The sequence below is a fragment of the Alligator mississippiensis genome, chromosome 4 (genome assembly GCF_030867095.1).
Source record: "Alligator mississippiensis isolate rAllMis1 chromosome 4, rAllMis1, whole genome shotgun sequence".
NCBI classification, from domain to species: Eukaryota; Metazoa; Chordata; order Crocodylia; family Alligatoridae; genus Alligator; species Alligator mississippiensis.
The window spans coordinates 169,630,836-169,643,151 of NC_081827.1; the positions used below are offsets into that span (position 1 = coordinate 169,630,836).

The 12,316-nt window shown below is 52.3% G+C and overlaps 1 protein-coding gene across 1 annotated transcript in view; it reads right to left on the reverse strand.

Annotated features, from left to right (window-relative positions):
* Nucleotides 1–7,554: 7,554 nt before the first annotated feature.
* PPP1R9B (protein phosphatase 1 regulatory subunit 9B) overlaps nucleotides 7,555–12,316 on the reverse strand; it is a 49,265-nt gene continuing 44,503 nt past the window's right edge. Inside the window, exons 9-10 of the mRNA XM_006277061.4 lie at nucleotides 11,723–11,819; nucleotides 7,555–10,589 (exon numbers count right to left, since the gene is read on the reverse strand). Of these exons, the coding sequence (XP_006277123.2) occupies nucleotides 10,536–10,589; nucleotides 11,723–11,819 (151 nt within the window). The 3' untranslated portion in view covers nucleotides 7,555–10,535. The remainder of the gene's footprint in view (nucleotides 10,590–11,722; nucleotides 11,820–12,316) is intronic.

Below are 12,316 nucleotides of genomic sequence, written 5' to 3' on the forward strand. Positions count from 1 at the left end.
ATTCTTTCAATGTAAAACGCATCCCACTGAAGGGTTTTCAGTGCAGCTCATGCTGCCCCTCCCAACACTGTCCCCCATGCTGTGTTCACCCCAGCTCATCCCTTCATGCCACCCTGCAGATATGGATACCCAGCCCAGGAGAGACCTTTTGCCCAGCCTTGCCCCACAGATACCCTGGTAGTTACCAAGGCAAGGGTGGGCACTGCTAAAAGATGGATCAAGCCCCATGCCAGGACAGTCCCCACATCTACCCCTGGTGACACTTTGGCTTAACTAAGCCCATGGAGCTTCTGGGGAAGGAGCCATGTGTGATCATGTTGCTAAATGCACAACTGGTGGTTGGGTGCTGCAGGGTGGAGGATCAGGATGATTCTCTTGGGGATGATCTCAGACCCAGTGGGGGAACCTTTTTGTGTCTGTGCCCCATGCTCTAACCAAAGCCTATCCACAGTGACAGCAGAGAACCCTGAACCACCCTGCCCCAGCTTTCCTCCACTGATTTCATCTTTCAGCTGTGATGAGCCACATGCTGCCCTAGGATAGCCCTGCCAGTTTCTTCCTTAACAGGCCTGTTCTTGAGGCAGGGCTTTCGAGACCAGCATAACGGAGTTGCATGTGTGGGATGTATCCAGCCAGCATGCTGGCTGGATACATGAATAATCCTAGTTCTTTCAGCCTTTTCTCATGAGCCACATTTCCAATGTCTCTAATAATTTTTGTCACTCTCTGCTGGATCCTTTCTGAACTGTCCATGTATTTTTGAAGCATGGGGCCCAAAACTGGCCCCACTACTTCAGGTGAGGCCTCAGCAGTGCTGAATAAAGTGACACTCCTCTTAATACAACCTAGGATACTGCTGGCTTTTTTATTTGCAACAAGAGTACATTGTTGGCTCACATTCAGTTTATGGTCCACTGTGACCCCCAGGTCCTGCTCTGCCTGACTAGTGATTCCCTAGTCTGTATTTGGGCATGCAATTATTCCATCCCTAGTGCAGGACTGCACTTGACCTTGTTGAATTTCATCTGATTGATTGTGGGCCATTTCTCCAGACTATCCAGGTCATTCTGGATCTTGGCCCTGCCAGAATGTCTGCAACTCCACCCAACTTGGCATCATCCACAAATTTGCTAATCGTGTATTTGATCCTATCCTGCAAATTAGGGCTGTCCAACTTCAAAGTGGCCTGGGGCTATATATCCCATGGGTTGCACCAGTAGAAACATATGTTCTAGGGACAGCATGAATGGGAACCATGACCTCCCCCATGGCTGCACACCCTACATGCATGTGTGTGGGTGGGTGCTTCCTCATCCTCACTGCACTGAGCGCATGGGCAGGTGCTCCCTCATGCAGCATGGCATTCTGCCTCCCTTTCAGCTCCCTATGGGTTCCCTTGTGGCACCATGCCACAAAGGCACTCTGACTGCTGGCCCTCCTGGCACTGTGGGCTAAACCACACTGTGCTGCTCCATCCCCTGGGGTAGAGGCATGCAGCAGAAGCTGGGGGAGAAGACGGGAGGTCCCTGAGCTCCAAGCTGCTGCTGCAGCCAGAGCAATAGGTGCAGTGGCATCTGACTAGGAGCCTAGGTGCTGCATGTCATGAAGCAGGTCCTCAAATAATCCATTTTTAAGCACTTAGAGGAGAAGGTGATTAGGAGCAGTCAGCATGGATTCACCAAGGGCAAGTCATGCCTGACCAACCTGACTGCCTTCTATGATGAGATAACTGGCTCTGTGAATCCAGGGAAAGCAGTAGACATAATATACCTTGACTTTAGCAAGACTTTTGATAATGTCTCCCACAATCATTCTTGCAAGCAAGCTGAGGAAATATGGGTTGGAGGAATGGACTGTAACATGGATAGAAAGCTGGCTGGATTGTCAGGCTCAACAGGTAGTAATCAATAGCTCAGTGTCTAGTTGACAGCCAGTATCAAGTAAATTGCTCCAGGGTTTGGTCCTGGGGCCAGTTTTGTTCAATATCTTCATTAAGAATCTGGAAGATGGGATGGATTGCATCCTCAGCAAGTTTGCAGATGACACCAACCCTGGGGGTGTAGTAGATACACTGGAGGGCAAGGTTAGGATTCAGAGTGACCTAGAAAAACTGGAGGATTGGGCCAAAAGAAGTATCATGAGGTTCAAGAAAAACAAATATAGGCCGGGGACTGAATGGCTAAGCAGCAGTTCTGCACAAAAGGATTGGGGGGTTACAGTGGACAATAAGATGGATATGAGTTAGTAGTGTGTCCTTGTTGCTAAGAATATTAACAGCATACTGGTCTGCATTAGTAGAAATGTTGTCAGAAGATTGAGGGAAGTAATTATTCCATTTTACCATGTACTGGTGAGACCACATCTGGAGTATTGTGTCCAATTTAGGGCCCTCACTATAGAAAGGATGTGGACAAGTTGGAGAAAGTCCACAGAGGGCAATGAAAATGGTTAGGGGGTTGGGACAAATGATTTATCAAGATAGGCTGAGGGAACTGGGATTTATTTAGTCTTCAGATGAGAAGACAGATGAGATTTGATTGCAGCCTTTAACTACCTGAAGGGTAGTTCCAAAGAGGATGGAGCTGGACTGTTCTCAGTGGTGGCAGATGACAGAACAAGGAACAATGGTCTCAAGTTGCAGCAAGGGAAGTTTAGGTTGGATATTAGGAAAATCTTTCAAACTCATATCTTTCAAACTTTGTGAGTTCTGCTTCCTACTGGGATCTCTGGCACACCAGCTGGAGGAGCTCCAGGCTGCACTCCAGAGACTGTGCGCCATCAGGGACTATGAGCAGATTGACTCTTACTGCCAGGCCCTTTTCCCCGGGAGGCGGAGGGTAGACCACAGTCTCCCTCCAGGACAAGGGTGGACTCAAGGACCTCCCTTACTGTCCAGTCCAGGGGTTGGACCAAGGTGGTCAAGGGCCCCAAGGCCTGCCACACCAAGGCCCCTGCCCCGCTGGAGCTTTGCAACAGGTACAAACCTCTTGCAGCCCCAGCAGAGCCTGCTGAGTTGCCAGCTCCCGCAGGCAACACAGACATTACTGTAGCTACCACCCCCACTCTCCCCAAGACAAAACACAAAATGTTTGTCGTGGGAGACTCCATCCTGGGGGGGACTGAGGGGGTAATCTGCCGCTCCGACCCCTTAGCCCACGAAGTTTGCTGCTTCCTGGGAGCCCAAATCTGAGATATTGCTGAGAAGATCCCTAAGCTCCTCCAGCCCACTGACCACTACCCTATGCTCCTCATCCATGTGGGCACCAATGACATGGCTCGGAGCACTCCCAGCCAGGTCATGAAGTGCTACAGGGATTTGGGAGCGGGACTAAAGGGTCTGGGGGCACAGGTGGTGTTTTCTTTGATCCTCCCAGTCTCAGGCTACAGGCTGAGGGAGAGGAAGATCCAGGTAGTAAACCAAAGACTGCGGCGCTGGTGTCATCGGGAAGGCTTTGGCTTCCATGACCACAGTCCGCTCTTTGGTGAGAGAGGCAGCGAGCTGCTGGGAAGGGATGGCCTCCACCTCTCTCCACTGGGGAGGAGGCTCTTCTCAGCCAGACTGGCTGACCTGCTCCACCAGGCTTTAAACTAAGCCTGCCGGAGGATGGGGGGACTACTGCCACTGCTGGAACGAACTGTAGGCAAGGCAAGGGCCCCCAAGGGGACACTTGCGTACCTGTACACAAATGCCAGGAGCTTGGGGAATAAACAGGAGGAACTTGTCCTCCTGCTAAATGCAAATAACTATGATGTCATAGGGACAACAGAGACCTGGTGGGACTCCACCCATGACGGGACCACGGGTATAGATGGCTATACCCTGCACAGGAGGGATCGAGTAGACAAAAGGGGTGGGGGTGTAGCTCTCTATGTCAAGGAGAGCTATGCATCCCTGCAAGCCGACATTGGCACCTACGGTGGATGACTTGAGACCCTCTGGGTTAAAATCCGTGGGGAACACGGCACAGAGGATACCATGGTGGGTGTCTACTACAGACCCCCTACCCAGGGTCAAAACCTTGACTAGGAATTTGCCAGGGAATTGGCTGAGGCCGTGCGCTCCCAGTGCATGATTGTCATGGGAGACTTTAACTACTCAGACATCTCGTGGGAGGAGCACTCAGCCAAATCCAAGCAGTTGCAAAGCTTTCTCTCATGCATGGATGAGCTCTATCTGATGCAGGATGTCTATGGGCCGATGAGAGGTAAAGCACTGCTTGACCTGGTACTGGCAACCAGGGACGACCTAATCAGCGACCTAATGATGAAAGGGAAGCTGGGTGACAGTGACCATGAGCTGATCACCTTCACCATCTGCCGTAAAGCTGGCAAGTCAGTCAGTAATACAGAAGTCCTTGACTTCAGGAAAGCTGACTTTGACAAGCTCAGGAGGCTTGTCAGTGAGGCCCTAAAGGGCCACAACCCAAAGGGGCAGGGAGTTCAGGACGAGTGGTTGCTCCTCAAGAGAGCAATCCTGGATGCGCAAGCAAAGCCTATCCAGTCTCAGAGGAAAGGCAGCAAAAGGGTACAGCAGCCCCCTTGGCTCTCCAGGGAACTGGCGGACCTTCTGCATCTTAAAAGGAAGACCTACAAAGGATGGAGGACTGGAACCACCACCAAGGAGGAATACTCTTCTCTGGTCCAACCTGCAGAGACCAAACCAGGAAAGCCAAGGCTGCGACAGAACTTCAACTAGCTACAAGTATCAAGGAAAACAAAAAGTCCTTTTTTAGGTATGTGGGGAGCCAGAGGAAAAGCAAGGGAAACATTGGACCCCTGCTAAACCAGATGGGACAACTGACAACCGATGCCCATGAAAAAGCAAACTTGCTAAATGTGTACTTTGCGTCAGTTTTTCACCAGTCCCATGGGACGGCCCTGCCCACTGTGGATCAGGGAGGCCCGGGTGAGGGAGATTCCTTGCCCTCCATCGAACCTGACCTCGTGAAGGAACACCTTGACAGGCTGGATACCTTCAAGTCAGCCAGCCCTGAAGGTTTACACCCCAGGGTACTCAAGGAGCTGGCTAGCATCATAGCTCAGCCCTTGGCACGGATCTTCGAGAACTCCTGGCACTCTGGTGAAGTGCCCAAAGACTGGAAGAAGGCCAATGTTGTGCCTGTCTTCAAGAAAGGGAGGGAAGTGGATCTGGCAAACTACAGGCCCATCAGCCTGACCTCTATTCTGGGGAAGGTCTTGGAAAAGATTATCAAAGAGGCCAGAGTTAACAGACTAGCTGACGGCAATATCCTGAGGGATAGCCAGCATGGGTTTGTTGCCGGTAGGTCTTGCTTGACCAATCTCATTTCCTTTTACAACCAGGTGACCTATCACCTGGACAAGGGGGAAGAGATTGATGTCATATGTCTTGACTTTAAAAAAGCCTTCAATCTGGTATCCACGATCACCTCTTGGCAAAACCAGCCAACTGTGGCCTTGACCTCACCACAATCCACTGGCTGGGGAATTGGCTCCGCAGTAGGACCCAAAGGGTGGGGGTTGATGGAAGTCAATTGTCTTGGTGCGCTGCGACGTGGGGTCCCTCAAGGCTGTGTCCTAGGGCCTATACTTTTTAACATCTTCATCAATGATATGGACATTGGTGTCAGAAGCAGACTGGCCACGTTCACCAATGACACCAAACTCTGGGGTAAAGCATCCACACGTGAGGACAGGAGGGTGATCCAGGCAGATCTTGACAGGCTCAGGAAATGGGTGGACGAGAACCTGATCATGTTCAACACCGAAAAATGCAGGGTTCTCCACCTTGGGAGGAAAAACCTGCAGCATCCTTATAGGCTCAGTAGTGCTATGCTGGCTAGCACTACAGATGAAAGGGACTTGGGGGTCATGATTGACCACAAGATGAACATGAGTCTTCAATGTGATGCTGCTAGTAAAGCAAGCAAAATGCTGGCTTGCATCCATAGATGCTTCTCAGGCAAATCCTGGGATGTCATTCTCCCGTTGTACTCAGTCTTGGTGAGGCCACAGCTGGAGTACTGCATCCAGTTTTGGGCTCCACAATTCAAAAAGGGTGTGGAGAAGCTTGAGACAGTCCAGAGGAGAGCCATGCGCATGATCAGAGGTCAGGAAAACAGACCTTATGATGAGAGGCTGAGAGTCATGGGACTCTTCAGTCTGGAAAAGCGCAGGTTCAGGGGCAATCTGGTGGCCACCAAAAGTTTATCAGGGGTGTTCACCAGGATCTGGGGGAACATCTGTTTACCAGAGCGCCCCAAGGGATGAAAAGATCGAATGGTCACAAACTTCACTGCGACTGATTCAGGCTGGACATAAGGAAGAACTTCTTTACTGTCCGAGCCCCCAAGGTTTGGAATAGACTGCTGCCGGAGGTGGTTCAAGCATCCACTTTGAACACCTTCAAGACACATTTGGATGTTTATCTTGCTGGGATCCTATGATCCCTGCTGACTTCCTGCCCCTGGACAGGGGGCTGGACTCGATGATTCCGGGGTCCCTTCCAGCCCGAATGTCTATGAAATCTATGAAACTAGGAGGGTGGTAAAAGACTGAAACAGGTCACCTAGAGAGGTGGTGGAATCTCCATCCTTGGAGGTTTTTAAGGCCCAGATCGACAAAGCCCAGGCTGGAATGATCTAGTTGGGGATGGACTAGATGACCCCCTGAGGTCCCCTCCAACCCTAATTTTCTATAATTCTATGATTCTGTGTCAACCCATCACCTGTGGGTTGCTAGATGGACAGTCCTCTTCCAAATCATTAATGAACATCTTAATAAGAGACTCCCGGGGACCCTGGCCTCCTACCAACCAGACATCAAGCCACTGATGATTACTCTCTGACCACAATGATTCAACCAGTTATGTATCCACTTTATATGCTATCAATTAGTTTTCCTTTAGCTTGCAAATAGGAATGTCAGGGGAGGCAGTGTCAAAAGCCATGTTAAAATCAAGGTGTATCACAAAGTGTGTCACTATGTCATAGAAGGAAATCAGGTTGGTCAGGCATGATTTGCTCCTGTTGAATCCATACTTGCTGTTCCTTGATGACTTCCTCCATGATCTTTCCAGGTCTTGAGGTCAGACTGATTTGTCTAGAGTTCCCCAGATCCCCCTTCTTCCATTAAAGCTGGTCACTGTATTTGCCCTTTTCCCAGTCAAATCCTCACCTGACCTCCACAAGTTCTCAATGATAACTCTGAAATTACCTCAGCCAGTTCCTTGAGTACTTTAGGATGCATCTTGTCCAGCCTGGCTGACTTCAGAACATCCAGCTTCTCTAAGTAATCCCTATCCTGTTCTTTCACTCTCAAGGCTGCTTATCTTTTCCCCTGTCCTTGCTGCTAACTGCACTCACCATCTGACAGCTGAAGGCATTGAATACTTCAGACTCCTACATCAATTAGATATAGAGTACAGATATACACACACGCGCAAATACACACACACACACAAATACCAGTCAATTCTCCTCCAGCCAATGACAGCAGCACACTACACCCCATCACATACAGCACAAGTCAGGATGGCGCCAGCAGAGAGGGCGCATGTAGAATAAGAGGCACAGGGACAATGAGGGTCTGTATTTATCTGATATGATCTGATGAGAGGACATTGCAATACAAAACCAGAAACAATACATACATACATACATATATATATATATATTATATACATACACATTTATACGTGTGTAAGGAGATTAAATAAAAATTTAAGACAACGTCCCATTGCTCTGTCCTACCCATCAAGTTTGCTTGCCCTCCGGAGGTCTCTGCTCTCCGCACTGCCAAGTCTTTTAATACTTTTTTGCAAGTTCCACAAAGAATCCTGTGGGGGGCTCGCTTCCAGTCCAGCCCCCGCACATGGCCTGTCCCACCCAGAGGGCCTGTTCAGAGAATGCAGCTGGTCCCTGGCAGGCTCACCCGAGACCTGGATCCCACATCCAGTCACTGTCGGAGACACAGCATTTCGGGGCATCAGGAAACAAATGGAGGCAGAAGGAGAGGGGGTGCTGCTGCCATATCCCCAGGGGAGAGGGCATCAGTTGGCCCTGTAAAACCTTTTTTAAGTGGGCAGGTTTGTGGGGAGAGAATGGACTGCCCCCCTCAAAATATCCAGCTTACAAAGGAGGGGGGAAAAGTTATCCCAGCCACATATAAATACTGCTATTTTTTTATTATTTACACTTTAAAAGCAATATTTTGGCTTTTAAAAAAATCAATTCTGGGGGGGAGGGTTGTTGTCACTTAAAAAAAATACTGTCTGGCCTTTCTGTGAGTGGTGGGGTCACCTGGGTCACCTCTCCCGCCTGCCAGGGTATAATACTATCAGGCAGGTGCCCAGTGAAGGAGGTGCTGTTGGCTCCCAAGGGTGTGACTCCATCTGTGGAGGGATACACCAGGGGACTAGAGATAAGGATATGGTTCCCAGCTGGCAGCACCCTGCCTCCCATGATAACAGTCAGCAGGGAGAGTAGGATGTGGACCCTGGCTCTTGGGGGCAAGGAAAGGCAGGCCAAAGGGCCCCACTTTCAACAAGGGGCCATGGGAATTCTTTCTCCATCTTCAGGTGATCTCAGGGCCCCAGTGCAAATGAGATTCCTTTCCTTAGAGGAAGGGAGGGCAGGATCAGCCAGCCTGCAAGGAAGGAGGACTTTCAGTTTAAAGCAACACTGCTTAGTAATTTTGATGCCTGTTAAAGCTTTGCTGGCACCTTTGTTTTAAACAAAACCTGCCTCCAAATGGCCAAAGTGAAAATAAAGCACCATCATCACCGGGGGCTGGAGCTAAGCAGGTGATCCAGCTGACCTAAACAGAGAGTATCAAGGGGAGCCATGATTCTGGGCTCCATCCTGGTCCTGCATGCTGTCACCCCTGGGGCAGCCCATGTCAGTGGCAGCGCCAACAGCCTGGGCTGTAGCTTGCCCCTGGGAGAGGAGAAGGAGGCCCTGGGTGGAAGCTGGGTACTGAGGACAAGCCCAAACCCAGGAGCTGCCCTTGGAGCAGAGAGTGCACAGCTGGGCTTGGGCAGCACCTGGTTAGGGAGCTCTTGGCCCAGGCTGCATCAAAGCACTACTCTGGGTTGCCAATGTTAGATGTCCACTTGGCTGCACCTGTGCGTGTGGGTGGCTGGGAAGGCAGGGAGGCCTGTATCCAGCACTTCAGGGAAAATTTGGGGAAAAAACAGGAAACCAAGAAAAGCAGATGGACACCAAGGCCTTTCCAACATGAGAAGACTGCAGCGTGACTAAGGTAGTGTGGTGACAAAGGTGGCACAGCGCAGCGCTTGGATGGGACACAGCCTCCTGCCCTATGCAGGGTGTGAGAGCACCAGATCTCCGTGAGGCTTTGCACCCATCAGTTCCCTGCGGCTGGTTCTGGGGTGCGGTCAACACCCGCTCCCAGCCAAAGCAGCACCAAGCAGCATCCCAGCCCCCCTGCCAAGGGCATGGCAGGAAGCTAGAAGCAGGCACAGCCCCACCCCCCCAACCCACAAACCCTCATGTTCCTGTTGTGGTCCTCTTCCAGCCTGCCCCGACATGGCTAAGTGCAGGGCAGCCTCTACAGCCAAGGCCCCTTCACACAGTCCATGTAGCTCTGTCCATCCTGCTTGGGAGGGAAGGGCAACGCAGACAGGATGCACGCACCCTGGCGTGCTGTTCACCTGGGGGGTGTTGCCTGGATCCCCCTGCCCTGCTGCCTGGCAAAGATCTGCTTCAGCTCAGGCCTTGTGGTAGCATCCTGAGATCATCCAATCTACCAGGGAGGCAGATCTGCACTGGAGAGGCCATGATTACAGTCCAGGCAGCCTTCCAAGGTGGGCAGGGGCAGGGGTCTCCCACCTGGCTCAGCCCCCATAGCACACCTGCAGCCTGCCTCCACTCTTGGCACTGCCCAGTCGATGCCTTGAAACACACAGGTTTCCCACCACCAAACGAGACCCAGAGCATGACAGACTGCGCCAGGGTTAATAGCTCCAAGGAGAGGAGAGGAAAGAAATCAGCTTCCCTTCCCCACCCCGGCCCTCTCCACAGAGGCTCTACATGGAAAGAATCGGGGGCAGTTCTTGTCACCCTGGTTCCAGTCACCCCCATGCCCCTTGACAGGCTGGCATGGGCCTAGGGGGTGCAATCACCTGGCTCAGTCCAGTCCTGATACAGCAAGGCTGCTGCAAAGTCTCATCAGCAGAAGCAGGTAAGTGGGGGGAGGGGCAGTGCTGGCATTTGCCCTCCCTCCCCCTCCAGGATCCATCCATGAAGGGGAGCAGAAGCCCCCTCTCCAAGGCCCACCCATGCAGTGTCATTCAGGACCCAGCTGGACAATGCCAGAGCCCCTCCCTGCACCTTCGATCACTGTCCTTCCAAAGGGCTGGGGGGAGGAAGGGAGGATTCTTCGTCAACCAGTAGTGGTTTCCATGTCGTCTCTCTTCCCTTCCCCATTGTGGGTGATGGAGGGGAGCTGGGGTGTGGGGGGATGGGACAGGGAAAAAGGGAAGGGTCGGTGCGGGGAAGGAAAAAAACGTCAATTGCTTCAAGTCCTGGGCGGGTTTAAGTCGGGTTGGAATTTTTCAGGGTCTGCAGCTTCCCCTCCAGTTCAGAGATCTGGAAATGGACAGAGGGGCGATGTTATAGGCAAAGAAATGGGGAGTAGAGGAGGATCTCAAGGGCCTTGAAGGGGTGAGGGTAGGAGCCAGGTGGGAAGCAGCTGCTGCAGGGAGATGTGGGGAGAGAGAGGCAGGGGGTGGGTGGGTTGCACAGAGGAATGCAGGAGGCACTGCCGGGAGGGTCTGATGCCAGGGTAGAGGGAGCCATGTGGAAGCCATGCGGTGCTTTATGCCACACATCAAGAGGGTGCTGGGAAAAGTTGGGGGGTACTGGGAAGGGGTGGGACTGGGGGTACAGTGCAGGGACTGAGTCCTGCATGCAGGTGCTGTCCTGAAAATGCCCTGGCCCGAGCCCAGGGGATGTGTGCCTGGATGGGCCCCTCCAGCAGCTAATGGGCAGCAAGGGGCACAGATGTCAGCTGGGAGGGGAGGATGCCTTGGCACATTCCCTCCTGAACCAGGCTTGATTTGCCCAGGAGCCCAGCAGAAACAGTCGAACTGCTCCCTGCCCCTCACCAAGGCGAGGCAAGAGGTTCATGCCCAGTGGGGGACACAAGTGGCGTTTGCTTGCCTGCACCCATGCTAGTCAGCAGGGGGCACCTGCCTGCAGGCAGCAGAATGGGTACCCAGTGCCTTCTGGTTCACTCACTCCCGGAGGAGGAGAACCATCATAGGGTGCCTGGTGACAAGAGGTCACTCTCTGTCCCCACCAACCCACCATGGAAGGGGGGCTCCCCAACCCACCCTCTTCAGTAGGAAGCCCCTCATCCCTGTCCAGGTACCCACTGATCATGCACTGAGCTATAACCTGGGATTCAGGATCTGGTAGGGCTCAGAACCCAGCATGACCTGACATGACCCAGGATTAGGCATGTAGGTCCCATTAGGAGTGCTCCCATAGGAGAGCTGATATGACCTCCTGCCCATCACCAGCAAAGGCCACCAATCCACAAATGAGGTGGAGAATGCCATGCGTGGTGGCAGTTCAGAGTGAAGTTTGCATGGGTGGTACAATAAGCCAGCCCATAAGCCAGGTCCAGAACCACTCAGTCAGAGCAGGGGCCCTTCTCCCCTCTTCCCTGGGAGACTGTGGTCTTAAGGGAACTCCACGCCCTGGTCCCCGGTGCCCACCTTCTCCTGGAGCTTGTCAATCTCCTCCTTGTGAGCCAGCTCCGACTCCTCCAGGATGCGTCGCTGGGCTGTCTCCTTCTTGAGGAACTCTATCTCCCTGCAGGGTAGGGGTGGGAACAGGAGTGGGGTCAGATGCCAGTGGCAGGAAAAAGCCTTCCAGTGCATAACCGGGAGCGCCAAACCAGTACAGAACTGTTTTACAGGTGGCTAGATCCAGTCACAGGGACTCTAGCCCTTGGCCCTGCTGTGTCAAGAGGAGAATCCACTAGCAGGCAAGAGTAGCAGGCTGTTATCCTCTTGCATGGAGCAGCCACTGGAGAGCCTAGATGACGAAGGCTGTGCTTGTATGTGTTCCACCCTTGTAGAAATGGGGTGAAGGGGAGGGCATGGTTACTGGAATGACTAAACCACCTCTTCGGCATAGCAATCAGATCATTCTGGGGCAGGCAGAGCATCAAGTAGCAAGGAGTGTCCAGCATCCGTACATCCAAGTTATCCCTACTGGGGTACCTTTATGTGAGGCTGAGCTTAGCCAGTCTCCTGGCTTCCTTGAGACAGGGACCAGAGCAGGCAGGTCCCAGACCCAGGAGATCT